At 35.4% G+C, this 27,119-nt stretch overlaps 3 protein-coding genes and 1 long non-coding RNA gene across 13 annotated transcripts; 2 read left to right on the forward strand and 2 right to left on the reverse strand.

Annotated features, from left to right (window-relative positions):
- Positions 1-1,057: 1,057 nt before the first annotated feature.
- Positions 1,058-10,259, reverse strand: LOC110834747 (uncharacterized). 3 transcript variants are annotated; one of them, XM_022074206.2, is made up of 10 exons: positions 9,384-9,625; positions 9,214-9,284; positions 8,998-9,131; positions 8,789-8,904; positions 7,861-8,037; positions 6,647-6,902; positions 5,429-5,732; positions 4,599-4,859; positions 3,915-4,283; positions 1,058-3,303 (listed from the first exon to the last, which is right to left on the reverse strand). In XM_022074206.2, exons 1-10 carry the CDS (start codon positions 9,443-9,445, stop codon positions 3,251-3,253), a joined length of 1,803 nt encoding a protein of 600 aa, XP_021929898.2. In that variant the 5' UTR covers positions 9,446-9,625; the 3' UTR covers positions 1,058-3,250. The 3 variants fall into 3 exon arrangements, with proteins under 3 accessions (XP_021929898.2, XP_021929896.2, XP_021929895.2); XM_022074204.2 differs by lacking the exon at positions 9,384-9,625 and adding an exon at positions 10,094-10,259 and having other exon boundaries at positions 3,915-4,859; XM_022074203.2 differs by having other exon boundaries at positions 3,915-4,859.
- On the forward strand, positions 9,611-10,840 carry LOC147872345 (uncharacterized). The gene is made up of 2 exons (XR_015537447.1): positions 9,611-9,733; positions 10,253-10,840. It is a non-coding gene; the product is annotated as an uncharacterized LOC147872345 (long non-coding RNA).
- An 808-nt stretch (positions 10,841-11,648) lies between these two features.
- Kap-alpha1 (karyopherin alpha1) lies at positions 11,649-22,569 on the reverse strand. 3 transcript variants are annotated; one of them, XM_022074209.2, is made up of 9 exons: positions 22,450-22,569; positions 21,874-22,050; positions 19,606-19,821; positions 18,278-18,498; positions 17,446-17,709; positions 16,618-16,822; positions 15,313-15,616; positions 14,329-14,556; positions 11,649-12,340 (listed from the first exon to the last, which is right to left on the reverse strand). In XM_022074209.2, exons 2-8 carry the CDS (start codon positions 22,048-22,050, stop codon positions 14,366-14,368), a joined length of 1,578 nt encoding a protein of 525 aa, XP_021929901.1. In that variant the 5' UTR covers positions 22,450-22,569; the 3' UTR covers positions 11,649-12,340; positions 14,329-14,365. The 3 variants fall into 3 exon arrangements, with proteins under 3 accessions (XP_021929901.1, XP_021929899.1, XP_021929900.1); XM_022074207.2 differs by having other exon boundaries at positions 11,649-14,556; XM_022074208.2 differs by lacking the exon at positions 22,450-22,569 and adding an exon at positions 22,245-22,357 and having other exon boundaries at positions 11,649-14,556.
- Ccdc58 (Coiled-coil domain-containing 58) lies at positions 22,532-25,831 on the forward strand. Of its 6 annotated transcripts, none has more exons than XM_087357366.1 (5): positions 22,576-22,641; positions 23,358-23,431; positions 23,941-24,066; positions 25,100-25,243; positions 25,343-25,831. In XM_087357366.1, the coding sequence occupies exons 3-5, from the start codon at positions 23,956-23,958 to the stop codon at positions 25,454-25,456; spliced, it is 369 nt and encodes a 122-aa protein (XP_087213492.1). In that variant the 5' UTR covers positions 22,576-22,641; positions 23,358-23,431; positions 23,941-23,955; the 3' UTR covers positions 25,457-25,831. The 6 variants fall into 6 exon arrangements, with proteins under 6 accessions (XP_021929947.2, XP_087213491.1, XP_087213492.1 ...); XM_087357368.1 differs by lacking the exon at positions 23,358-23,431 and adding an exon at positions 22,909-22,969 and having other exon boundaries at positions 22,592-22,641; XM_022074255.2 differs by lacking the exon at positions 23,358-23,431 and having other exon boundaries at positions 22,532-22,641.
- Positions 25,832-27,119: the final 1,288 nt, after the last annotated feature.

The following is a 27,119-nucleotide window of genomic DNA, read 5'->3' on the forward strand; positions in this document are numbered from 1 at the left end:
CATCCTTTGCTATTATTTCTTTGAATACATTTTACAAATGTTTGAGAGATGTTTAAAAACATATGAAATAACCTGCACTGAAACAGACTTCTTGTGAATCACCTTGTTTAACCTCTCGGAAGGGATGTTTTATCCAAACCAACACCCTGGAATATCACAACCTACATATTTAAGTATATATTTCCAGTTGCTTTTGATATTTGTTTCTGACAAATTTTGAAAAGTATAGTTGAATAAAATAGAACTGAATAGTTTAAGTGTGTAAAAAATTTACAATGCAACCACGGTTCCGGAGAATCTGATGTAAATACGTATCAAGGGATTCCTATTTATTATTATTGTTCATCACGCTAAGCGTTAAGCGCCCGCCTCATCATCCACTGTGATATTCTAAAACGTTTTTAACAGCACAATATTATCTACTCTACGACCCACGTTTTCTACAAGCGATTCACAGCTCAGCTCTTTCCGCAATAACGAAAGCGGATTGTTGACGGCAGTAATGAAATACAACAATGCCGAATAAACAGATGACATAACAAATTAGTTTCTTAGGTAAAGCTTTGTTATGCACACAGGAGTTCATATAAAAGCTGACCATTGTGGGTCCATATTTACACATAGTTGATATGGATCTTACACATTTTCCTAATGCTGTTTTGCCAAATGACCCTTCCATATAGACGTATTTACGTCAAAAAGAAAACAGACTTGAACTTGCATGTTGTCTTCTAATAAGTGTTAATGTCCTGTGCTAGTGACTTGTCTACCCCTATATATAGACAATGAAGCAGTGTTGACCATGTTATCAAAGTCATTAACATTAATTCAGTCTTCTTCTAATCAGGCAGACACGTTGGTGTCTTTGCTTAATATACATCTGGCATAGCAAGTAACAGAAGGTATAAAAAACTATACACTAACAAATACAAGGAGACAAGTAACTTAAATTGTGATCCCAGCTGTATGCTTATATCACTTTTGGTTTAGGACGTGGAAATTTCAAGTGCTTCATTCTTCTTACACAAAATGTATACAATGAATACAACACAAAACATACATTATCATTATTCTTTTATTAAATAAATACATGTACATCAGTAAAAAAGTTCAGCTGCTAAAAACAAATTATACTGATTATTTCAGTTATAATAAAGAGTTTTCAAAGAATTGGACGGATCTGTGTACAGAATACAAATAATATCACAGTGTACTTGGTGATTTCACTTTAATGCTTAAGATAAATTGTAAAAGTAATTATATGCTTGCTTTAGGCTGCTGTTTATGCAGGCACTTTCTGAGCTATAGTGAATAACATACAACACAGCTTTGAGGGACTTAATTATGTTTTTGGATAAAATGTCAAATTCAGTGTTAAGATTTCTTTTTAGGACAGTGAAAATGTCAAAGTTATATAATAAATGGGATCAATGTTCAGGAGTAGAGACTTAAACTTAAACACCAAGTTAAGACTACTCAGATGTTATATTCTCTCTGTGCTTTTATATGGCGCTGAATCGTGGACGTTGACCGAAGCTTCTTCAAAAAAGTTGGAGGCCTTCGAAATGTAGTTGTACCGACATATTCTCAGAATTTCCTTGATTGACCGTGTAACCAACAAAAAATTTCTCGAGAAACTCTGCAAAGACATCGAGGTTGTTAACACCATAAAAAAGATAAAGTTGGAATATTTCGGTCATATCATGAGAAATAGTGATAGATACGGGCTGCTTCAGCTGATAATCCAGGGAAAAGTATTCGGAAAGAGGGGACCTGGCAGGCCAAAGAATCTCCTGGCTTCAGAACCTAAAAACTTGGTTCCCAATGTCCACTGGAGGGCTGTTTCAAGTAGCAGCCAGTAAAGATCAAATTGCTATGCTGATTGCCAACATCCGGAACGGATAGGCACTTTAAGAAGAAGATATAATAAACTTCATACAGTTATACACAGAAACACCACATGGCAAATAAAATGCGCCTCTGCCTGTTTAAGATTTTAAAAACTAAAAAATTATGACTGACTAGAATGTTTAATTCATTAATTATAGTTTTTCTCACACTAGTCAACATGCTTGTTCTCAGAGAGTGGTACTTCTTTAAATTGATTCTTTAAATTCATGGTTTTACATCTCTTTTAAAGACAAAGTCTATTTACTGAGTTCCAAACACATATTAAAAAATATTACTCTAAAGAAATGTATTTAAATCATAACTAAAAAGTGCAGTCTCCTAAATTTAATTTACTTGCAGCATTGTATAAACTCTGCTTATTATTCTTCTTTATTGAAATCTAATTTATAAAAGTACTCAACTCTTAGATATGGTATTATGGACCACATCACTAAAGTATGTGAATCTTGAGGTTTTCTCAGCAGTGACGATGATCTGAGTTCTGATGCCATGTGGACAGGTTAGTAGATGCCAATGTTTCAGAGAAGCATACTGTCTGTATCTTCAGAGCTGAAGTGACAATGACATGGACAGCAAAGATGACTTCACCCTGAGTTGGGCATGGAAGCCTCCCTTTTGTGACTTGAAAGAATGAAGAGAGTCTCTCTGAAAGAATCAACCCCATCCTATGGTGGCCCTCTTCACTTCTAACACCTTCCCTCCATCTGCCCTTACTCCTCTGATGCCTTCTTGGAGTCTCCTCATTGGTCCAGCTTAATCTCTACCTCATTCCATCCTGATTGGCTACATTCCTTCAGACTTCCCTTCCTGCCATCCTATATAATCCCTCTGATTTCCAGTAATGTCACTTCTGCCCTGAAGATGGAAACAACACATTTCTCCAATATACTGGCATCAACCGATCTGTCCATACAGCACCAGAACCCAGATGAACATCACCACAATCATCATCATCACTAAACTAGTTTTCACTCAAAGCCAATTGTGTTTCCCAAATTTCATTCTTCAAAATCCAAATCGACAGTCTTCAATATATTTCCAAATTGTGAAAATTCACCTGATATACTTGTTTAAGTATCATATATGAATAATATAATTATCAATCCAAATAACTTCATTACGAGTTGCTCAGTGCTTGAGCAAATTTTCTTCCATAACCACTTCGAGAACAAGAAGTCACACAATGTGAGGATTTTTTTAAACCACATTCAGGGTTTTGTTTTCACTGCACATAAATTGTTCCCACCTTTAATGGCTTTTTTTTAAAAAAAAAATACATTCCTGCACTTTTACTATTTTCTGCTCCTTGTTTAGCTTCAAAGTTTCAGTCATGGCTGACTCAGTTAGCAGATGCTGCTCCAGCTTCAGGTTTATCCAATCCCAGTAAAGAATCTGAAATAAACATGTGACAACATACATTCAATGAGCAGAAACTGCACACAGAGGAGATGACCTCCATATGTAATAGCAGCTATGAACATACTAACAGGTTATGAAGGTCCAATGAAGGTTTGTCCTCTCACTTGGAAATTGGATGTGGTGCTAACGGCCCCTCATCTTAAAAAGTTAGTATTTACGAAATGTTACACAGGGTCTCAGAAAGTAGGTTATTGTGAATGCAATAATGAACCTTAAGATTCCACTGTATTCCAGGTAATAAAATGCTAATAAATTCATCATTTCTCATCACAGCTGGAACCCAAAGATAGTCAGTCATCAGGCCTGCAGTTCAGATGTAAGTTTCAGACATGCTTGCTGCCTCCATATCAGGGTGATGATCACCCTGATTATAGAAGCAGCAAACACAACTGAAATGTCAGTAAACTTCTATCTGAATACATGGCACAACATCCCAAAAGACAGTCATCTTCATCCTTGCTGCCATGATAACCTGAATTCTCACCAATCACCTGGATGCTGGAATATGCAAGGAACATCATGCCTGATATACTATATAAAGACAAAAAAATCATTAGAGAAGGTTTCCATACTGAGAATCTCACCTTGACTAGAACGCTTTGTTCGTGTTGACAATGGAGGCAAAATCCAAGATGGCTTGTCAACAGAGCTGGCAAGTCGTATTGGGGGTAACACATTCTTGGGACTAACAAATCCTGAATCACTTAAGTGCTGTAAACCCATCTGACTCCTTGTGCCAGTTGAACTTGTCTCATCTACCAATGACTGTTTCCCGAGTCTCTTTTCACCCCGTTGTGCTGAATTTCGTCTGCTAGTACCTCTGCTCTCACTTTCACCATATGACAGCTGTCTTGGTACACATTTTCTTGCAGCATGTAACTGGTGACAAGTTGTATAACTATCTTCTACTGACATACTTCTCTTGTCAGTGGACCACTCCCTTATGGGTATTGCTGAAATTTCATCACACAGATCCTGTGAACCTTCATTACCTTGTGAAGCAAAGGAGTTATTGGATATCTGATTTATAATTATAACATTATCTGATTCAATTTTTGGTGGGGCACTTCGTTCATCAAAAGTACTGGACAAACTTCCTTTGCTATTCAAGGGTTGCACTTTTGCACCTGTCAACTTCAGTTCACCAATATGTGTCCTTTTCCCATTTGTCTCATGAGATGACTTGCATTTCTCCAAGGGCGAATCAGAACTTTCCAGATGCTCTGAACTAGCACTACGAGATTGAATACAAAATAAATTTGATTTACCAGTAACAGATCGATTCTTTTTTATTCTAACTGGGGATTCCTCAGACACATTACTCTCTTCCACAAAAGCTTCTTTTCTGAGAAATAATGGTCCTCCTCCTTCCTGTTTTTTGTTCCTTGTTCCACTTAAGTCAGTCTCATCTAATGAATTGTGAAACTGTGAGCCAGCTGGACCCAGTGGAGCAGGAGCTGTGCGATTACTTCTGTGAAAGAACCAATTCTTCTTACGTTGGACTTCCTTTGATTCCAGTTGATCTGAAACTTTTTTCACAAAAATCATAATTAATATAGGTATACAAATGTATATGCATGAGTACATATACACATGCTCCTTAAACCCTCCTACATATATAATGTCACTAAAAAGAATAGAAATTAATTTAACTTTTAATATTGCAAAATATGTATTTAATAAGGGGAAGAGACTGCTGGGGAGATGGGAGGATAATGTCAGGTGGGATCTATGGGAGATAGGAGTTGAAGGAGACTGAATTTTGTTGGCCCAGGACAGGGTCCGGTGGGGGGCTTTGGTTAATTTGGTGACGAACCTTCAGGTTCAGTAAGCCATCTAGTTAGTTAGTTAGTTAATGTATTTAATAAACATACTTTCTAAATTTTTAATGACTGAGAGAATGTATAACATTAGACTGATAGAAAGCAGTAAATTTCTTCAAAAATTAATATGTATTACTGATTCTGAAAGGTATAAAAGGTTCCCTTGTTGTATATGAAACATTCCTAGTATATTTAACACATCCAAGCCAAGCATATAATCACTGCAGTGCAAAACTACTGAAAATGAATCTCTTCCATGAACATATGCATCATACCTTTGATAAGCCCTGTGATACTATGAGATGGACTTGGAACCTGTCCAATAGCAGCAGCACTTCCAGACTGGTTGTCACCAGCATAACATCTGTTATCTGCACTTGCAACTAATGCCACTTCATCACCATCAATATCCAAAAATCGTTTCACATTACTAGTCAGTTTATTACCATCTCCATAATCTAGCGAATTTTGTTTTTCTTCATCATTAGGCTGTATCTTCTCTGGAGACTCTTTCACCAAAATTACTCGGCTACCCAGTACTGGTTCTGTTAATGGAGTTTTAGGTCCCTTGGTGTCTTCCTACAGCATGAAGGCAACAGTGTACATATCAGGGCCAACATTCAAACAAATGTTTAGGAATCTAAACCTTATAATCTTACAGAAGCAAATAAATACACAGATTAAAAGAAAAATTAATTAACTGAAAGCTAAAAAAATGTTAACCAATTTCTTATATTGAATAAAATCTATATAACATCTGTTTACACGAATGTCATGAGCCGGGATAGCTCAGTCAGTATAGTGACTAGCTACGGGCTGGACGACCGGGGTTCGATCCCCGACGGGGGCAGAGGATTTTTCCTCTAGCCTCTGCGTCCAGACCGGCTCTGGGGCCCACCCAGCCTCCTGTACAATGGGTACCGGGGTCCTTTCCCGGGGGTAAAGCCGGCCGGGGCGTGATGCTGACCACTCACCCCCATCTAGTGCCGAGGTCAAGGAAGAGAGGAGCTATACCTCCACTCACCCCAAACGCCTAAATGGCGTATAGTGGGACAAACTTTACTTTACTTTACTTACACGAATGTCTCGGGAGGTTCCTTGATATCAGAATTTGATTTGCTAAATGAAAATCTAACTGCACTACTGATACTATACAGACTATTTTATAATGTACACTATAATAGTGCTATTCCTGTTTCAATTACTAAGTTACTGTCTTAATTCCATTTTCTTCTTCACAGAGCAAATAATATGTAATACAAAGATGGCTGTCTACCAGACTACATGGCACAACAACCCAGAAGACAGAAATCTTCATATCTCAAATCATACAAGCTGTTAGTTACCTGTAGAGTTAAATCTGCTTTCAAATTAGGTCACCAACCTCCAACCATAAACCAATATTCAGTTACATTTGTTTTATATTGGCTTGACATAATGTTCTGGAATTCCATTAAACCAGGAGAGTGTTTATGCTGTGACAGAAAACTCACCAGTATATCAGTAATTGGCTTGAAAGGGTTTGCCATAACAACATCATTATCACTATCATCATGTATTCCTCCATTGCAAGTTCCATTTGCTATAACTACATCTGCCATGGATTCACCTCTCTCCTCTCTTGCTTTATGTATTCTCTCAAGACGTTCCTTTTTCTCTTGTTCTATTTGTTTCCTTTGCACAGCCATATCACTTTCTACTCGGCTGTTCAGATCACTATATTCTCTAATGATGTAGTTCATCAACCACCTATATAAAGACACATATATAACACAATACTGTAATGACAACAATCAAAAGCATAATCTATATACTGTTGCATCTCTAAATGCAACACTAGCCAAACAATACAATGCAAGTAAGGTTTATGGGCCACAAGATTATTAAGTAGAGTTATCATAACTTTAATAGTAGATCCAACATTATTACAGATAACTGTACCACTTAATGGTCATGGACTAGATTCACCTCGCAAAGGATGGGGACCAGCAGTAGGTTCTTTTGAACACAATAATGAATCTATAAGTTTCATAAAATGGAATTTCTTGATTATAATAGTCATTATAAGCTTCTCACAGACTCTGCTTCATGGAATTTGTCAACACCACTCAAGAACAGCCATGTCAGAAAATTCCAGTGCCTATGAAACAGTTACATTCCACAGTCAAAATGTAGGTCATGCTCACCCCTAACTTTCTCTTAAACAGCCAGCATCATGCATCACACTGAGAAAGTCAAAGTAATGTTCTTGCTGGTTAACTGCCTGGTCCAAAGTATGGGGTCTAATTAGTTCCAACAATAATACTTAACTTAATTGGTATAAAGTATCTGTCTCACAAATATAACAATATTCATTCACCAGTTTTAGCAGAAACAGCTATTTATATTAGAAGAAGTAGAACCTAACTTCACTGACAGCACAGGAGTGCTAAATCAGACAGCAATTAAATGTAAACAAAACCCCAAATTTCACTGGAAGTATGCATGACCACAGTTCCACCAAACTCTATGCAGACTGAAGAGGAGAAGCCAAAAACTAGTAGAACTCTATATCAAATTATATTACTAGTCAAGGGGAAAATTGTCATATATAAGGCTGCTGTAAAAAAGGAAGAAATAAAAAAAACACTGCACATTTAATTAGCATCTGCTATTAGACAGGAAGTGCTGGACATCACTAACAGCCTTGTGCATACAGATAACTCACCTAAACCCATTACGAATGGCTGGATCCAATTTGTTATGAGATTTTCTTACTGTTGTAGCTGAACACATCTCCACTATAGTGGGACAACGATGCTGATTGACCACAGCCTCCACATTCAGCAAGTCCACAATGTCCACTTCATCTAAGGCTCCCTCACAATCCTGTTTATTAGCTAAACTAGAAATACAATGTGCAAAATAAATACATGTATAACCATGATACACTCATTTATATACTTTTCTATTTGTTTTCTGTTTCTTAACTTGGCCTTGTAACTTTCAATTACTCTTGCTATCCCCCCAAGTGCCTACATGGTGTGCAGCAGACAGTTTTACTTTTTTCCCCTTACCTTTTACAGCAATCTACTGACAGCATGAACACAAGCTATTAATTTCAGATTCCATATGTCTGGCAAATATGGGCCAATACCCATAGCCATTCAAAATATTCATCTTGTGTATCTTCATCAAAAGGATTGTTGTAATGCCAGTCTCAGTCTACAAGATTCTGATGCTTCCTTAGGCATGGAGGAATTCAGCGCAATAAAGCCACATTCAGCACCCCTTCTTCAAGATAAAATTATACAAACCACAATACTTTTATTTTATTAGATACACATAATACAAATATTTGAAAAACATTACACATAAAGAGCATCATGCAAGGGCATATCAACATATTTGCATAATTAGATTTATTTGGTCTAACAACACAAAATAGTGGGATGTATGGAATATCTGAAGGGTATAATGCTAATACTGCTCTACACAGAGATACAAACAGTTACATTTGGATGTATGAACACTAATAATGCACATCTATCAAGCAAAATAAGCATATGAATTTAGTTTCCTGTAAAACAAAAACTTCGTTGATATACCCTTCTTGCATGATCTCAATATGTCTGTGTGCATATCATATTACTTACAGCAACACTGGTTTTCCTTCCAATTTTTCATGTGACAAAAGGTTTGCAAATACCTGATGACTTTCCTCCAACCTAGACACATCACTTGCATCCACTACAAAAATTATACCATGGGCCTGCAAACAAATGTTGTCACATCAGAATTAATAACCATCAAGTATAAAAATATTAACTTCATTCAACACTTCAACACAAAGAGATTTACTCACATCTGCAAAATATCGATGCCAGATTCCTCTAATTTTTGGACCTCCTCCCAAATCATATATTACAACAGAACAGCCCTGATGAGTTAGAGAAACTCTGGAAAATCCAACAGTTGACATAACTGTTTCAAGTGACTCTGAAAAATGTGAACAAAAATAGAAATAAAGGATGAAAAACATGACTCTTATTACAAATTGGGTACTCATTTTTTCACTTACCACCTATAAGATTCTTTGCTGCTGTTGTCTTTCCTGCATTATCTAAACCAACCAGCAGCAACACAACGTTTCTGTAAAAGCAAAATTTTTTTATCAGCCTGAATATACAGTAACTTGTATAAACTGATTGAAATGATAACACAGTTTTTGTAAGAAAAATAGAACCTTACTTGAGATGGCTTTTCGATGAAGCAATTTTAGGTAATCCAAATCGACTACAGCAATTACCCATTGTTATAAATTAATAATATATATTTTTATAGTTGCGTACATCGTCATTTCCATGTTTCCCAAACTACATACGAAACTCATACAGACAACATCCATGCCCATGGTGTCAAGTACACAAATAATTCTGAAGCCTCCTAAAGATAATATCAACAGCGTGATACTTGGGTGCGTTTCATTCATAAGTCTTTCATATACCTAATTTGACACGGTGACAAAGACAATTATTATATCCCTATTATTACAAATGACTTCATTTTAAGATTCCTTTTATGGTTTAGCCCGTTTGTCCGTAAGTAATTTATAGACATTTGGTAACTGGTGAATCTAGTTTAGTGTCAAGTCACCGTAGGTTATCTATTAATTACAGTTTAATACTAACATCTATGACTTAGATCGTCTGTAAATGTGGCAATACCAATGAATAGTGCAGATGTATTTTCACTGAATTTTTAAATTAGCGCTTTCATTATTTTGTATACAATATATGCTAGACAGTATACAGAATGAAAATCGCTAATGCAAAAAATTCATGAGCCGTAAAATTATGCAAATGAGTGAAGTTTCATTCGAATAAACTATTTTATCAGTAATTTGTACATGACTATTAAATGCAAAATATTGTCATATTTAAACAAGTTATTTTACTTACCAGGGAGTCTTCTGTAATTACACGATAATCAGATGAACGATATATTCCCTTGGATCTTTACTAAAACTTTATCTTATCAAGATGCCCTTGGTGCTGTACCATTCTTGGCAGAGCTTGATAATGAAACCTAGACATGATTGTGGATTTTCTTGTTTACAGCTGCTATACTACCAACAGTACTTGCTACAATACAGCCACATCACATGACAGCACCTCTGGTTAAGAAACCACGTATTTGAAAATTAACAATTCTGTTATAATATGAAATTTTGACTCTTGGTATCAAAATAAGGAAATGTGTCCATGAAGTACTACACCTTCACAGCACATCAGTTTACACAGGAGTGTCAAATATGCAGTAGTTGACAGGGATATTAGGGCTCTCATCACTATGACAAATCCAGTAGTGAGGTCAAACCAGCTATATAATGGAAATTGTTACTTCCCTTCAGGATAAAGGTGGCCATAGTATGGAGCAAAACATCTACTTGCTGCCTGAAAACACAGCTTTTGCTTCTATTTGTGCTATCATGACAGGATGGAATCTTCCACATACAAATCCTACATTGGTCGTCAGCTTCAAGTTGCAACATGATCTATGAAAAAAATTATTTCCATAATGCAATGCAGAACTGTTCAGATCTTTGAACAAAATCAGAACTGTGAAGGTGACTGAAGGGTGCATGAGACTGTATTGCTGAGCTTCAACTGACCATTACAAATACATTTTGGTGGGAAGGCAGCTGATTTACAGAGTATAAAACCTCAAATCCTACTTCCCATCTTCTCTTACTGTGACATAGCTCAGACTCAAAAATATTTTTGATTTATAGTTAGCTCCAACTACTAGAAATCCTACCTTCAACAAACCACAATTTAGCAGGGGAGGATGATTTTAAACATCCTATACAATACAGACTTGTAACAAACAAATATGGTGAACAAAAGAAATTGGGAGGTTCATGCAAAGACTAGCAAGGAAATTGCTATTAAGTTCAACATAGAATTATCATATACTGCTAATTAACTGGTCTATAAATAATACACGTCTATATATTGATTTTACTTTAAAATTTCTATCTTCTTCTTTCATATTACTGCAAGAAGAGACCAAACATTAGTGATGGAAGCAAAAATAATAGCTCCATACTAGTATCCAGTGTTAGGCAAAGAACAAACATTAGACAACATTTTAAGAAAATTCATGAACAGCAGCATGTAAGGGGAATGGTCCAGTGAAAATCTTATGAAAAGAAAGAATGTATGTTTCTACACAACTGTGATGGTTATACCTGCATTATACAGTACTTTGTCTTATGGTGGCTCAACCATGAGTTCAAAACCAATTTGTGGTTTACATTACCACATCTGACTGTTGGTCCCTACAACAGAAAATCGCTCGCATAAAAACTCAGAGGCATTTCCTGGGATTAAGCAAAACCTGGAGTTGAACTGCCTCCACATGGCACATCACTGACCTGATTCACTGCTTGTGCATTGCTGAGCAAAAAGAGTGGAAAATGCATATCACTACAGCAATAAGCTATTACAGGAGTAATGAATAGCATCTTCAATTTATTTCAAGCAATATATTTATGGTTTGTATACACACTTTTCTTTCCTGATTTAGCAATAACATTTTTTACAGTCACATTAATTTTGGTACAGATTTTGTGGGAGTACAAACCATTAGCAACATCTTGAGAAATACTACTAAAATTTGTATTCCTTTTATACAGTGAGGTGACAACTTGACTAGTTTTGTTTTCAAAGGCAATTATTGAATTCTGTAATTTACACTCCCACAAGATTGTTCTTGTAATTTCAGAACTTATACAATACTTTGTTTCTTACCCAATAAAATCAGAATCAGATTTTTCATCCTATACAGTGTTTCTGGCCATTTGTAGACAGTATGTTTGAAGCAAAGAATATCTCATTGTTATTTTCATCTTGGGATGACGAATGCTTCCAAAACATTAATGATATCACAGATTAATTTATTAAAAATTACAAAACACAATAACTTCCCCAAAAAGTGTCATTTTTAACATATTTCATACAATATGTAATTAAGTAATATATTCACTTTGTCTTCAGTCATAAAAGTAAGTGAGAGACAGTCTTGGTTCAGATTATTGTAGTCTCAGTGTTGTGTCAAAGTTGAGAACATTAGCAAAATTCCTTTCACAACAGTTTCAGGATCCTTTAACACTGGATCTGAGAGGTCCATTGATATGTTGGGAACTAAAAAATCCAAAACATAATGAGCCTCAAATCAGTCAAATGCACGTAATAAATACAATGTTTCTGTACTAACCTTTACAATATGGATACCTTTTCATATTTAAATTATTCTATATACAAAGAGAAGAAGGCTTCAGAGCACCATGTGATATCAAAACAATGTACAAATAAAAAGAATCTCTAAATGTTAAATGGAGAATTGTTTTTGGTTTCATATTGCTACTGTATGTTTACTTCACTCAGTCACTGAAGTTTCTGTGACGAATCATTACTACACTCACTCTGAGTACCACCTCAAAGGTAAACAGATGCCTACCTTCTTTTGAACTGTTGTAAACATGTCAAACTTCCCTACACATAAGTGGTATATGACACACTGCGTTTTCCATATGCCTCCAGTGTAGTGTATCCTTCAGCATAGTCAAAGTCTTAGTCATACAAGACAGTCTTCTACCTTTCATTTTGTCACAGTGTTTAAGGTACAGAAGTGGGAGGCCTGTGGCAGATCTGTGTACAAAATCATCTGGAAGCATATGCCTGCATATACTTAACCTGGAAGATGTAATAAAAAATAAGCTTACCTATTATCTTGAATAAAAAACTGTATTACAAGTTTTTTTAAATAATATAACCGGAATGAAAGTCAAGAATATTACATGAGGGATAATACTATGAAGGTTTGATACATATGTCAAAATTAAATTACAACCTAACACAGGCCTCTGAATGGAAGGTGAGGGATTAAGATCAATGATGGTAAAATATTAAGTAATCTTAATTAAGGAAAATAATATACTCTATTTCAAAAAAAGAAGACAGGGGATAAATATTATAATTGATTTTTAAGGGCTGGAGATAAGAAGAATAAAGGGATAACTACATAAATCCTGCACTAGTCGGTCGTCTAGGTAGAAGAATAATTTCTCAATTCATAAAATTTTCTTTATAGAAATGTTATCATGGCATGATATGATTTTAGGCAAATTAAAGCCAAATCACATTCACCAAAATCTATCAGATCATATTTGGAGACAATCTAAACATTCCAAGCTGTTTAGTCAGTTTTACACCTATTTCCCTACTACTATCCACTGTATCAGCAGGGATTTGTGTTGAATTTAATTAAGCTCTACGTCAAGGGTCAAAAGTGTCTGCCTTCGTATCTCCCCGTATGGATTATGCTTCCAAAGTTCTGATGGAAAATAACAAGACATAGCACTAACCACAGCCACCCAATCATGAATGGGAAACAGAAATTCAAACTTGATTTACTGTACTGTTTCGTTAATGGTTGTATCTACTACAGATGACCTAATATTACAAGTTTCTTTTCATGTTGTTATCAAGCACTTCCAAGATCTCAACTTAAAAAGAGAAAGTGGGAAAGACGATAACAAACCAAACTATAATGAAATTACTCACAGGTTTGCTTGTTTTTCTAAATACAATCAGTGAGCATTTCTTCAACCTGCATGAAGCAAGATCACAATTACCCACACTTCATGAAACACTGAACCACATAGGCAACTTTTCCTACCCAAGGTTCTATTTGATTGGAAATAAGAGAAAACTAAACACCAGCAGAATTCTTACAGGCATCCTTACAACAGAATGTATGTGTATTTATCTCATGTAGCTACATCTGTACTTTTTGAGTTTCATTAGACCTGTTCTTGATATGGTATGTAAGTTCACAAAACTGAAAAAAGAAAATTTTAATTTTATTTAAAGCATATCTTACTTATGATGTTTTAATGTATGACAAATTCATCTAGTCCTTGTGTTTTCATCTTGGACACTCACATTATCACCATTGAACACAGGCACATTTCCAACCATTTCATTATCATTGGATCATTGTATGTAGAAACATTTTTAGTTTTCTCTTATTACTGATCATATGTATTTCTCAATTCTTCCTCTTCACGAGAAGAGTTTTGTGTTTCCACTGATAAATTAAACTCCTATGTAATCAGTGACTAACCCACCGACTGACATAAAGCGGCCAGACGACGGACAGCCCATTCAGAACTGGAATCCACCCATAGGAACACTCTGGTCTGCATTAAACTGATACTGCTGTGCATCCTGATCCACTGATGGAGCAACCCGAGAATCTTCCTCTTCACTTCCAAAATAATGCTCAATGATATCAAAAGCTTTCTGATAAATTTCCATGTTCTCATGGGACTGCAGGAACTCTATCTTGTCCAGACCTGAAACATTATTATACTAAATAAAAAATCTGCTATCATTGGTGGCAAGATGGGTGATGGCCAATTTATACTGGCCTTGCGGTAGAAACTTTGTTAAGTCCAACAGAAGTAAATGCCTGACATAATGATTAGTTTGAAAGACAGCTGTGTAATCACAACTCTTGTGTCATTAACATTAAACACAGCTCAACAGAAATACTTCACATTCTAATCTTCCAAGTTCATACCAGTGTGCCTAATCTCTCAATTTCATTTCAACAGCAGGAATTTGGTGTTATTGGCTCTCATAAATGGAATATGCTGTCTGGCAATGTTGCTAAATTGTCAATAATAGCAAACAGTTTCTTTCTGCTTAATATAAACAATACACTCTATTCTCCACACGTTTTAAGATGAGTAATTTTTAACCAAAAATTGCAAATAATGTTGAAACTTCTGTCTGAAAAACAATAGAAATAAAGACTAGACAGTCAAACCTATAAGATTTCAGTTAGATGACTTCTGTGAAACCATCTTCCATGACCATGAACAGGCAACTACGATCTGGTTTCTAATAAGACAACCTTTAGTTTGTACTGCAACTGTATATCATGGTAACACAGTAAGCCAATTCTGACAAAAACTTGACAGTTGACTTAATATTCCACGAAACAAGCCATAATACAGAGAAGTGGGAATGTGGTTTTTCTTAATTCCTTCACAGCATAGGTAAAGATCTCACTAACATAAATTTGTATGCATGTCTTTTTAACTCACCATAACATTCTTCAATTAGCACAGCATATGGATTGATGCCTTTATGTGCTTTTGCATCCTGATCTCCTAGCCTCAAAATATTTTCTAATCCATTGAGGGCAACTTGAACAATCTTTCCATCCATCACTGTCAGAAGATCACAAAGAGGAGGGATGCAACCTTGATCAACCAGATATCTTATTTGTTCGGCTGTTCCGCCTGATGTAGCATTGGTTATGGCCCAAGCGGCCTCCTTACGTGTCTTGAATTCGGCTTTCCCAAGTATATCAATAAGAACAGGGAAAATATTTGCATCAATTACTGCCTGAAACAAAAGATTCGAAGTAATTTCTAGGAAAACTGTTTTCTTGTCACCATGGCTTCATGTAACCTCAGGATGTACACAGAAAATCCTGCATCTAGATTTGTAAGGCAGCTGCAAATATGCTGATAAGCAGTCGTGATCCACTGACAAGGTGTGTATCACTGTAAAACATTAACACATCACTATCATCAATCATAGCATAATGGAATTATGCTCTGCAGCAAATTCCTCAGTAATTCTGCTGCATACAAGGTGAACTGTTTCTTGCGCTGGTTTCAGGTTAATTTCAATATTTCTGCCCTTGTATGCTAATTACATGGAAATATTGGAAATATCAAAGAATCTTTGATATCCAGAACAAGTCATTGTATAAAATAAATATCATTCATTGCCAACAATACTTTTCAAAAATTACAGAAACTTGATGTGTCAGTATTAAAATGGTTTATGCACATAAGCAAGACACTGTGTGATGCCAGTCCTCGTGTATTAACAGGCAACAGCATATAGGAAATTTTTCTTCCCTACTATGTATGAAGGTCCCGCGCCATAGCCGTGCGGTCTGAGGCATCATGCTTCGGACCGGTGATACGGAATGCACGCTGGTTCGAGTCTCGGGGAAAGAAATTTCTCACGAGATTTTCAACCGGTGCCAACCCAGCATCATGAGGAAATTGGGGAGCTACAATGGGTAGCGTAATCCGTAGCAATTGCTGGGGGTTTGTCGTGCTGACCACACGTCACCCTATATCTGGTTGGATGATCGTTTCACCTCTGCATAGGCATGTGAACGTGAGGCCAGCAGCCAGCTAGTCAGCTTTGGCTCTCATAGGGCTCTTACGCCACAGCAGACTATGTATGAAGATATCTGAAGAACAAGGCAGATTGCTATCACAAAGCTGCCAGTCTATAGTACACATCAAGTCTATAGGTGTGAAAATAAACATTACCACTCCAGGCATTTGGCCGCAATGATATAATTAAAAAAATACTTTACTAACCTGGATCTGTTGTCTATTTCCAGCTGTAATATTAGATATTGTCCAGCAAGCTTCTTTCCTAATTGACTCCTTGGGTGAGGCTAAGAGGTGCAGCAAGCAAGGCAATGCCGAACAATTCAGGATAACTTGTGTCTGCACATCATCTCCAGTCACTATGTTACCCACAGCCCTCAAAGCAGCTGACACCACATTGTGTTGGTTGTGCCTGTAAAACAGGATTTAGATTTCACATTACAATAAAGTACTCGTAAATTCCTATTTTCAACTGGAATATACAGTGCTGTCTGTATATTCTAAGGTACAAGTTTCATTGTGTTTAAGCACCATATCCATGAAGATGTATGGGGAAATAGAGGTAAAACTTGACACATATTTAAAGCTCCAGCCACTTTACCCCTAGGTAAAGTGATAGGGAAAATTCCCTGCCCCTGCTGAGAATTGAACTCCAATTATCCAGTCCTAGCCAGTCAATGAGCTACCCTTGCTCATCCTATTAAATGCTCCTTACTGAAACACCAGTAAAGAAAAAACACTTTAAAGGTTTGGGAAAATGAAGTTATGAGATGAAACTTAGCAACTAAGAGATATATTAAAATATACAGAGTACATCTAAAGACTGATGAAACATATAACAATGTGACTACACATCACATATCACACATAAACTGGAATCTTCTGAAGTGCTGAAAACAGAACTATAATACTATTATGAATAACAGACAGGGTTCAGTACAGCTCTAAATGAGGATCACTGAATCCCATGGAAAGTTATACACTTGTCTCAAAAAGAAAATGGCGTAAGTTATTAGAATCAATAAAAATACTTGCATAAGAAGTTCAACCAATCGTCTACAAACTCCTGCATCAATAACTGCCTGGATCTTTTCGTTTGGTCCATCTGACAGGTACGAAAGTGCCCAGCATGCATCTGCCAAGACATCAGCATCTGCATGGAACAGCAGGCGGGAGAGAACGGGCAAGCATGGAGATACTTTGGCGAACTCAGGTGGTGGATTCTTTCCACGGCACAAATTTGACAAAGCCCATACAGCATTTCGTGTCATTGAGAGGCGGGTGGCCTTACTCAGAAGCCTGAAAATTAAATTTGTGACTAAGATTTTACACAACACAATTAAAATTACACTTTTCTAAATGTCATTAGTGATGGTATTATAGCACTACTTTTTTAAATCCATTTTCTGTTTTTAAAAATTCTTGAAAATCTTAAAGGTTTAGGTACAAAACGTTTTAAAGAGAGATGATGGATAAAGCCCAGAAAAAAGAAATTAACAGGAATAAATCAAACTAATTACATACAATTACTTAAAAGAATATATAATATGACACTTTAGGTCCATAGTTTATTTAATGACTGTTCAAAGTATTGGTTATATAGCATGAAATGAAATATGATACAATGGTTACAAAGTATATGTTAGCAAGGATGTGGAGATGTGAGCTATTATGTGGTGATGTGCAACATTTCTTAAAGATTCAAGAAAATCACACACATACACAAAGTCAGGACAGCCAGCCTCCTAGCTGAGATTTGATCCAAATACCCTAGGAATATAAAACAGAGATGCTAACCATTATATACAAATTTGTGTGTGGTATGCAAATAAACACCAAATTTACATTCAGAAACTCAAAAACTTACTGAAGGAGTGGGACAAGTATTCCTGTGTCCAGTACATGATCCCTGCACTCTGGAGAATCACCCGCAATGTTACCTAGGGCCCACACTGCTTGTTCCTGCACATCCTCATATTCTGATGCCAGCAGCTGAATGAATACTGGTACAGCACCAGCTTCAATCACAATGCGAGTCTGCATTGAAGTACCTGAAGCTATGTTAGTTAAAGCCCACGCTGCTTCAAACTGAAAGAAAAGTAACAGCAATATTGAAAATATTGCATGAGCTTCAGGTAAGGTATTCTTATTAGAGTTAATTACATTCGAAATAAAAAAATTAAAATTGCACATGTATATTAGAACATTTAATTAAATATAATATTTCACCAAATGCATGACAGATTTATAAACTATTAGATAGGAAGTATCTTCCTAATGCCTACACATGTGCGGTATCTTCGTGTCTGTGCCTATTTCAGATTTTTTGGTCTCAAATACTCATGAAGGCAAGAGGACAGCATAAAATCTGTGTGAGGAATGGAAAACAGGCAACTCTTACTGTTTTGAATATTCATCTTGAGAAAGGACATAAGCAAAATGACTTTTAATTTCACTTTATACAAGCCATTTTCAAGAGGTATCTGACATGCTAACATGCATGCAATATTATGAAATGATACAAAGGCAGAAAACCGAAAAACAACATCCATGTATAATAATTCACAAATGTATAACCACCTGTCCATCATACCTTTTGAACTTTTCTAATTGGAATTAACATCTTGGTACAAATATAAAAATCCATGGATTACAAGAAAAATAGAAAACTTCATAAACGTGGAACAGGTTACAATCCTGTGGTAATTAATTGAACATTTTCCTACACATATCAGCCAAATTATATCCAAAAAGATCAGCACAACTCATAGTCAAAGATGCTGTGAACAACAGTCATAGTGTCTTAACAAGTTAGCATGTGAAATATCATTTGACACTGAATCACAAAATGACACTCCTAACAGCAAATTGGTTTTAATTCTGTAACATATTTCTACAGAAAATAAGAGTGAAACACAAACCCAGTTGCCTCCATATCACTGATCAAATAAGGATGCAGCCATATTGCATAAGAAAGCTGGTTTTTCATACACTGAGTTATGGGAGATACAGTCACACAACAAAACTACAATCTATGTCTTAGTAAAACACTACCAAAATACTTTCAAATGACACTCTCAATCTTAATTTTTAAAATAGCATATTTCACAGTTTAAAATACCAGCTGTTGCATGCTGCTGGACATAAAACAAAATGCACCTTTCCATCTCTGAAGTGTTTTGTTTTAATTTTTACCTGAAGTGTACAGTTGGTATTATTCTGAAGAAATTCTACAAAACGTGGCACAATTCCAGTCTGAATAACTTCATCTATAGGAGGATTTGGTTCACGGGACAGGAGTTTGCGAAACTTTTGTGTAGCAGTTAGTTGATCTTCCACATTACTACTGTAAAGTGCTTGCACCATGCCCAGTGTGATGGTTGGTGCACTGATGAGAGACAAGATATCCTCCTATAAACCAGAACAGTAATATAAATGTGTGCTTTGCTTCCATATCAGGTCATCTATAAGACATGTTATTACCAACTACATCGAGCAGAATCCTTTATTTTTATAGTTCATTTAACAACTCTCAACAGCACAGATTATATAGTGTTGGAAGTTATGATGATACGTTAATAATGAATCAGAAAGGATATAAAGGATCCAATCATGATATAGGATTTGAGACTTTCGCGGCGAGTACAATCAATAAAATCCTCTGTTACACAGGCGACTTCCGAGGATCCAGTCACATCAGAACCCTGAAGATGGGGACAGAGTTTGTTCCCGAAACGTCGGTTTACTACAGTAACCAGTTAACGCGGCTGATTGCCCAAGGTTTTACTGATGCTGTCATGGCCTAATTTAAGGTACAGTCCTGGCACTTGAATTGTATTATATGAATTAATTTGTTTTGCCACTGATGATGACCTCTTGAGGCGGCATTTGGCATTAGTGTCCTTTCGAGTGTAAACAGTTTTTTTATATGCATGATTTTATATTCCAATACACTGCAAGGTATGCAAGGTTTTAAAATTCCTACTGTATTCTTTTAATACTAAATCAAGGGTACGTCTTACAATCAATGGCATCTTAAAATCGATAAAGTATGGTACGATGTACCTGCAGTGATATTCATCATCTCAGTAATACCAAGAAACAGACAGACTTATATCAGATAAGACTTAAAACTCAAATATAAAATGTCTTTATTTTTTGTCTTTCGATCCAGAGCACTTTTCCGCAACCAGTGTGCAGCCATAAGGTTTCAGGCGTGCCATGAAGAAAGCACAACACTTCACACAAATCAAGCACTAAATGCTGTTTACTATGACAATCATATGAAACCCATAAATACAAAATGCAGGGTTAATATATATTAAAAGCAATGGTGTATATTGTTTCCACACTGGGCTTTAAAGGAAAAAGTAGTGTCCTGACATTTGCCTGAACTGGAGGAACTGAAAAAAACCACAAAAAATCTTGATCCAGTCTGAGATTTGAACCTTGGACCTCCCAAATATGAAGCAGAAGTGGCAAGCACTTAGAAATGACATTCAGTCCAAATATGCATGAGTTACATAAAAGTTATTATAATAAAGTTCTAAATGTAACCTCTTTATCTAAACAGTTTCAAATATGAATTGTATTCATGCTTCTAGAATAAGAAATAGTTACTGTAATCAGATATAACAAATATGTGACTTACATTATTATTTTTGATTTACTATTTGTTTTGAGTGGGTTGCTCTGCAAGTCCTTTACATTGCTGGTAACTGTATTCACGAAATGTTTTAGCATTTCAAGTTTTGATATCATCACATAAATTTATGCAACACAGTCAATGGCATATTATCTTGAACAGGTAGTTTTCTTACCATGTCAAAGTGCACTATAACATATTTTGCTTCCCATACTGCATGAAGTTGTAAAAGACTTCTTTAAAAGCACACAATGCTAAGAACAATCATAGCACTTGCATCAATGTGTCAATAAGTTTCTTTTAATTGTGGTTTGGGTGTAGAACCTCCTTGAAGTTTCAATTTTTTGCGGCAGCTAGTATGAAGATGACAGCCTTCTAGGATTTGTGCAGTGTAGTCTCAAAGAAACTGAGCAGCATTTCAATTATACTTACTGCCTCTACCATAATTCTGGATATTTTAATTTCTACATTAAATGGAACCATTTTGCTTGCATTATGTACTTAGTAATTTTATATAATTTCACACCATATAGGTTTTAAGTGTTTCTTTACCTATACTAGCACCAACCACCACTTTCAGCGTTCAGATGAAAACCATTCTGTACATTCTTAAAAATGTTAATAAGATATATTTTCTACTACATCCCTTAACAACACAGTGAAACATTAACATATTAAACAAAATAAGCACATATACATTTCATATTCCCAAGAATTGTCATTTACTTCTAGTAGTACTTCAGCTTGATAATCAACACTAATTACTATTAAAATGTGATTTAATATGATGTTTAATGGAAAGGCAACTAAATATATACCTGCATACTTCCATCATCATCTGATAATCCTGGCATAAACACATTGCGGCGTTTAAATAGCTGCTGCTCCCGCTTTTGCTTTCGCAGTTGGACTCCTTCCTCTTCACGCCTTCTCCTAAGCTCCTGGGAATCCAACCCCACATTTTTATAGCGGTATTTATGTGTAGGCCCCGACATCTAAAAACAGCACATTATCATTTTAAAGCTTCTCTACAAAATGAAAAACTCTACTATAACCTGTCCATTAAAATGTACAGAGTTACTGATGACTCATAAGGACCAAAGTTATTGATCTGGTACAATATTGGCAACGAACATACTGAAGGCTATTTATAATGCTGTATTATATACAATTTGATAGATTCACTTACCAAAACTCAATATTTCAAACTTCAATGTAAGAAACTATAGAAAGTGACGGGTCACATGAGAAACTGATTTTGTCAATGCACTTCAGCTGACAATCATGAATATAAAACGTGCAAATTTATTACCGTCTTGAAAGTAGATATTATTTTAATGTGTTCCTTGTTTTATCTACATACTGATATGTTACGAGAGTTTATGTTACCTTACCTTTCCAATGGGTGATTTTCAGGGTTTTTAGTTTTTAAAAGTAAACTTTCATAGAAAGTTCTTTCCCTAGCAGCTTTCAACTTCAAGGCCTAGCATTTCTAGAGGATGACGGGAAGTTGCTTTTGGTGGCGAGACTATATTAAAATGGCAGCGGCCGAAAGCATGGAATGTGATGATTTTCTACAGTTTCAGGTAAAAATATTGGTTGTTCTCAAATTGTAATCATATTCTGTTAATATCCTTTTAGTAAACCACATCAGTTGTGTGTCTGAACAGTTGCGAATTGAAAGTGCGAAGTCCACTGACCTAACCTATATGACCAATAGGATTTCCATTAATGCTGGTATTTCAAATTTAAATATTTATTTAATGCGATAATATGGCACAACAAAACAAATTTTGTCACACAAATAATAGTTTATTTTTTGTATATTATTTCGATACGAGTTTCATTCATAGGTCGGCAGATATGTATGAAGATAGATGATGGCTGAGACACTGAAGAAACACTCCACTGCCGGTGACTGCACATCGGAATTTTTGTAGTATCTGGGATTCAAATCCAGACGGATGCCTAGAAGACATATTAATAATGTGAATGTGTGGTGTACTCTCACAAACACAATTTTTCTTCACAGAAACAAAAGATTGTAAACCCTAATGCATATTTGAACATGCCAGGAAATTACCCTTGTCCACAGTCTGAGGGGGAAGCTGACATCTTCCAAGACAGTGGCATATGCCTATTTTTCAGTAAGATTACTTGGCAGCCACAGAATTCTGAATTTTCATTTAAGTAGAGGAGAACCTATTTCCAGGCCTCTGTTCATCTTATTTAAACCAATTAATATTTTGTAAGATGTTATGTAAAGGAAGTGTATTTCTAAAAAGAAACATTGTTACAGCAGTTATTTGAAAGGATATTGTAAGCTGCAGTTACCCAAAATATGTATGGAAGGCAGGTGACAACATCCACATTAGAGTATGTATGCTGAGCTATAAAGAGAGTTCATATTGAAAAATTATACCAGAAAAAATACACTGTTATTTGCAAGAATTTTTCTTCTGTCGTGTCACATTCAGTAAATATGTAAATCTGAGATACCTACATCTATTTATGCAAACTGTAAAAAGGTAGAGAGATGTGTAGGTATACTAGTTTATCACAGGGAAAATACAGTGGTCACTTGTGAATTGGAAAATTACACTACTGGGTTTTGATAACTTTTAAATTAAATTCTACTTTCTTACAACAAATGAATAGGGGTAGCTTAGCCAGTAAAGTGACTAGTTATAGGCTAGAGAAGTGGATAATGATTTCCAGCAAGATTGTTCTCTTCAGAAGACCACCAGAGAACCAAAAATTTCATATGCCTTTAGGACCTCAAGAGGTCAGTCACCCATTTTGTAGAAGCATCATTTCATTCATCTTCTAAACGTATGTTCACACTTCAATATGCAAATGACTGATTTATATAATTATATTTCCAGGATGCTCTGAAGAGGATGAGGATATTAGATGATAAAATCATTTACATGTTAAACGCATCAATCCCAACAGATTCATTCAAGGTTCAAGTAGACCCTTCTTCTTCTTGTAAAGAACTATACGATCAGGTAGCAAATGTTTCCTTTGTATTAACAAAGAGTATAATAAGTCTCTGAACAGATAAATAAATTATGGTTATTTTTAATTAGCCATTTGTGCAGTCAGTTTATATACTGGAGGTTAACAGCACAAGCCAGTTTCATAAAAATATATGGTACTTGTAGTTATTACTGCAGTGTGGGACATGAACAGAATAGAATTTATTTACATTCCATAGATCCTTCACAGGCCCAAGCCAAGGATGTAAAACATGTTCTAGCACAAATACAATATTTTTTTCTAATACAAATATAAATTACATAGTTATGACAGTCAACTACAGTATTACTGCAAAAATAATTACACGAGAAAGCACTATCGCTTACATTGATTTATAATGGCTGAGAATTTTTGGTTAAGGTAATTCTTCTATGGAGTAGGAGTGATATAGGAGGTACTCTTATTGCCGACTTGATCTTCTTTATATCGTGATAAAGCCTTTTTATAGTGCGGGGGAAGATTATCTTGTATTTATATTGTGGATATCTGAGTCTGTTTGAAACTTTTCTATGTTCACTACAAATAATGATAATAAGAGCAGGAATTTGATGGCTAGTAGTAAATTTATTAAATAATTCCTCACATTATTCTAATGATTTTTTTCTGGATGAAAAATAATTTTTCTGTCAAGTTTCCCCAGAAAATGATTCCATATGACAAGATCAAATGGAAGTAGGCAAAATAGACTAATTTTAAAGTTTCTGTTTTCATAAATGTGACAGTCCTCACAGCAGAGTATGCTGAGCTTATTTTAGGCATAATGCATTGAATGTGTGTTTTCCAATTCCAAGTTACTGTCAATTTGTAAGGCAAGGAATTAGTTGTTTCCACTTTTTCAAGTATTTCTTGGAAATCTGATCATGTCTAATTTGTACACTTGCAAGAATGCATCTTTCCAGTCTTTTCTTCTTCTTTTCTATTTTCCTGTACAGTCATTTTACTATAATGTTCATAATGAATTGTGCTGTGCTTTAAAGTATATACTGTTATATATACTTCCAGTTGAAGAAAAACTATGATAATAGAGAATTTGCTATTAAGGGATGTATCACAGTTTCTGCTGACAGAGTACGTGGCCTTAAGGAGCAAAGAGAAAAAAATGATGATTCAAATCTCCTGAAAACATTAAGAAAGGAGCAAACTAAGGTAATAATTTAAGGAAAAATTACCTCATTTCTTCTGTTTCTGTAATTTTGCAATATTACTGTCATTATAATCATTTGTGATACAATCTTCTTTTCATAGCTACGATTACTACAAGCTGAATTGAATGTAGAAGAGGTGGTTAAAGAACGAACAACGAAAGTGTACTATGAACGATGCCGACCATTCTACAAGCCACCAGACCTCAGTGTGTAATTAAATACTAGATTCTGTCACAGTGAATTTGTGAAAAGTAACTGAACTTAGTTTAAATGGTAGATAATGAACATTTATGTAGGTTGATATGAAAACTGTTAATTCAGAGAACAGCACTGGACCATGAACAAATGTGGTGAAGACATTACAGTGTGTTTGTCATGGTACTGAGAAGGATTAATCACTTTAGATAGCATAAATAATGCTCCATATGAACAGCCAAACTGATCAGGGAAATTTCCAGAATATGTTTTAAGAATTTGTATTTTTAAATTTTTATAACAAACAAAATGTAGTTAGAACTTAAGAATTCCACTGTTGATTTTTTCTGTAATTGATTCAGTAATATATAAACTTTTTTTATGGAAAGCTGAACTGATTAGTGTTGAGGGATTATGTTTTCACTTCCTGAAAAATATATATATAAAGTAAAGTTGTCCCTATCCTTAACCTTCATCATCTGTGAGTCATGGCTTTATGCATGGTGCAGCTGGTTGTGCTGTTTGCAGTAGTATACTGGTCTTCAACCATCCACATATTAAAATCTGGCAGGCAGCCCTACAGTACAGGAATTTAAATAAACGTTTCTCATATGATAAAGGTTACATATACATCGCAGTATGAAACCACTGAATGTTATGGTGGATAACACTCCTGCTTCTTATTCAGGAGGTCCTGGGTTCAAATCTCAGCCTGGAGACCAGCTATCCTGACTGGGTTTTACTCAGTCCCTCCATGTAAATGTCAGGATGGTGGTACCTTAAATTAGGCCATGACCATATCCTTTCCAATTCATTACTCTCATTTGACACTTGAACTACTGAAAAGTAATATTTGTTAACTGCCTTAAAATGAAATTAGCAATTTAGATGCAATGTATTTGCTATGAGGTTAATGGTAATGAAACTCAAGATATACTACAGATTTTTTCTGAACTCTAATATATAACCTATCAAAACCTGTACAATGTTTTCACAACTGACAGACTTGTTAACATATCAATGAATTACCAAGCACAGTTAAAATGAAATAAATGTCTCAAAACATCCAACTTTTAACCTGGCAGTGGAACTAACATACTGTTATATTACAGTCAGTTCTACTACCAGCAAGAATTCTTGAAACACTTCTGTAAGCACTTCATAATGATAAAGGTATTGCTAATGTCAATATCTTCTTTTGAAAACAGAGTTGAACAGATCACAGCAAACTTTGCAGTATACTACATAACAAGCATTCATTAATCACCCTAGTCATGTCTTATGCATAGTCTAGCTTTAAATGTACTGCACAAGCCTTTTACTAAACCATTAATGTCTGGTTGGCAGCTTTGTACTACAGGGGTTTAAATTGCCCTTTCCCATACAGTAAAGGCCAATCAGACATAAATATGAAGTTTGAAGTTTCTGGCCTTAATATGTTCCCAAATCAGACAATTAGCACCAGACAGGCTGGATGTTATATAAACTGCTACTCTAATCAGCAATACTGTTACTGCCTCTGAATTTAAATTCCATCAAGAGCATAAATGTTTGTGTTTTTACTGTACCATAAAACTTAAGAAAATTAAAACAACATTGAGGAAAAGGAGAAAACATTGTTAAGTAGGAAAATAATTATAAACAGACAGAATAGTTAAATTAAGAAGAGAGATTAGAGTTAT

This window comes from Zootermopsis nevadensis, unplaced genomic scaffold (assembly GCF_977971745.1).
Source record: "Zootermopsis nevadensis isolate Lab colony 2312 unplaced genomic scaffold, Znev_1.0 Znev_ptg000028l, whole genome shotgun sequence".
Lineage (NCBI taxonomy): Eukaryota > Metazoa > Arthropoda > Insecta > Blattodea > Termopsidae > Zootermopsis > Zootermopsis nevadensis.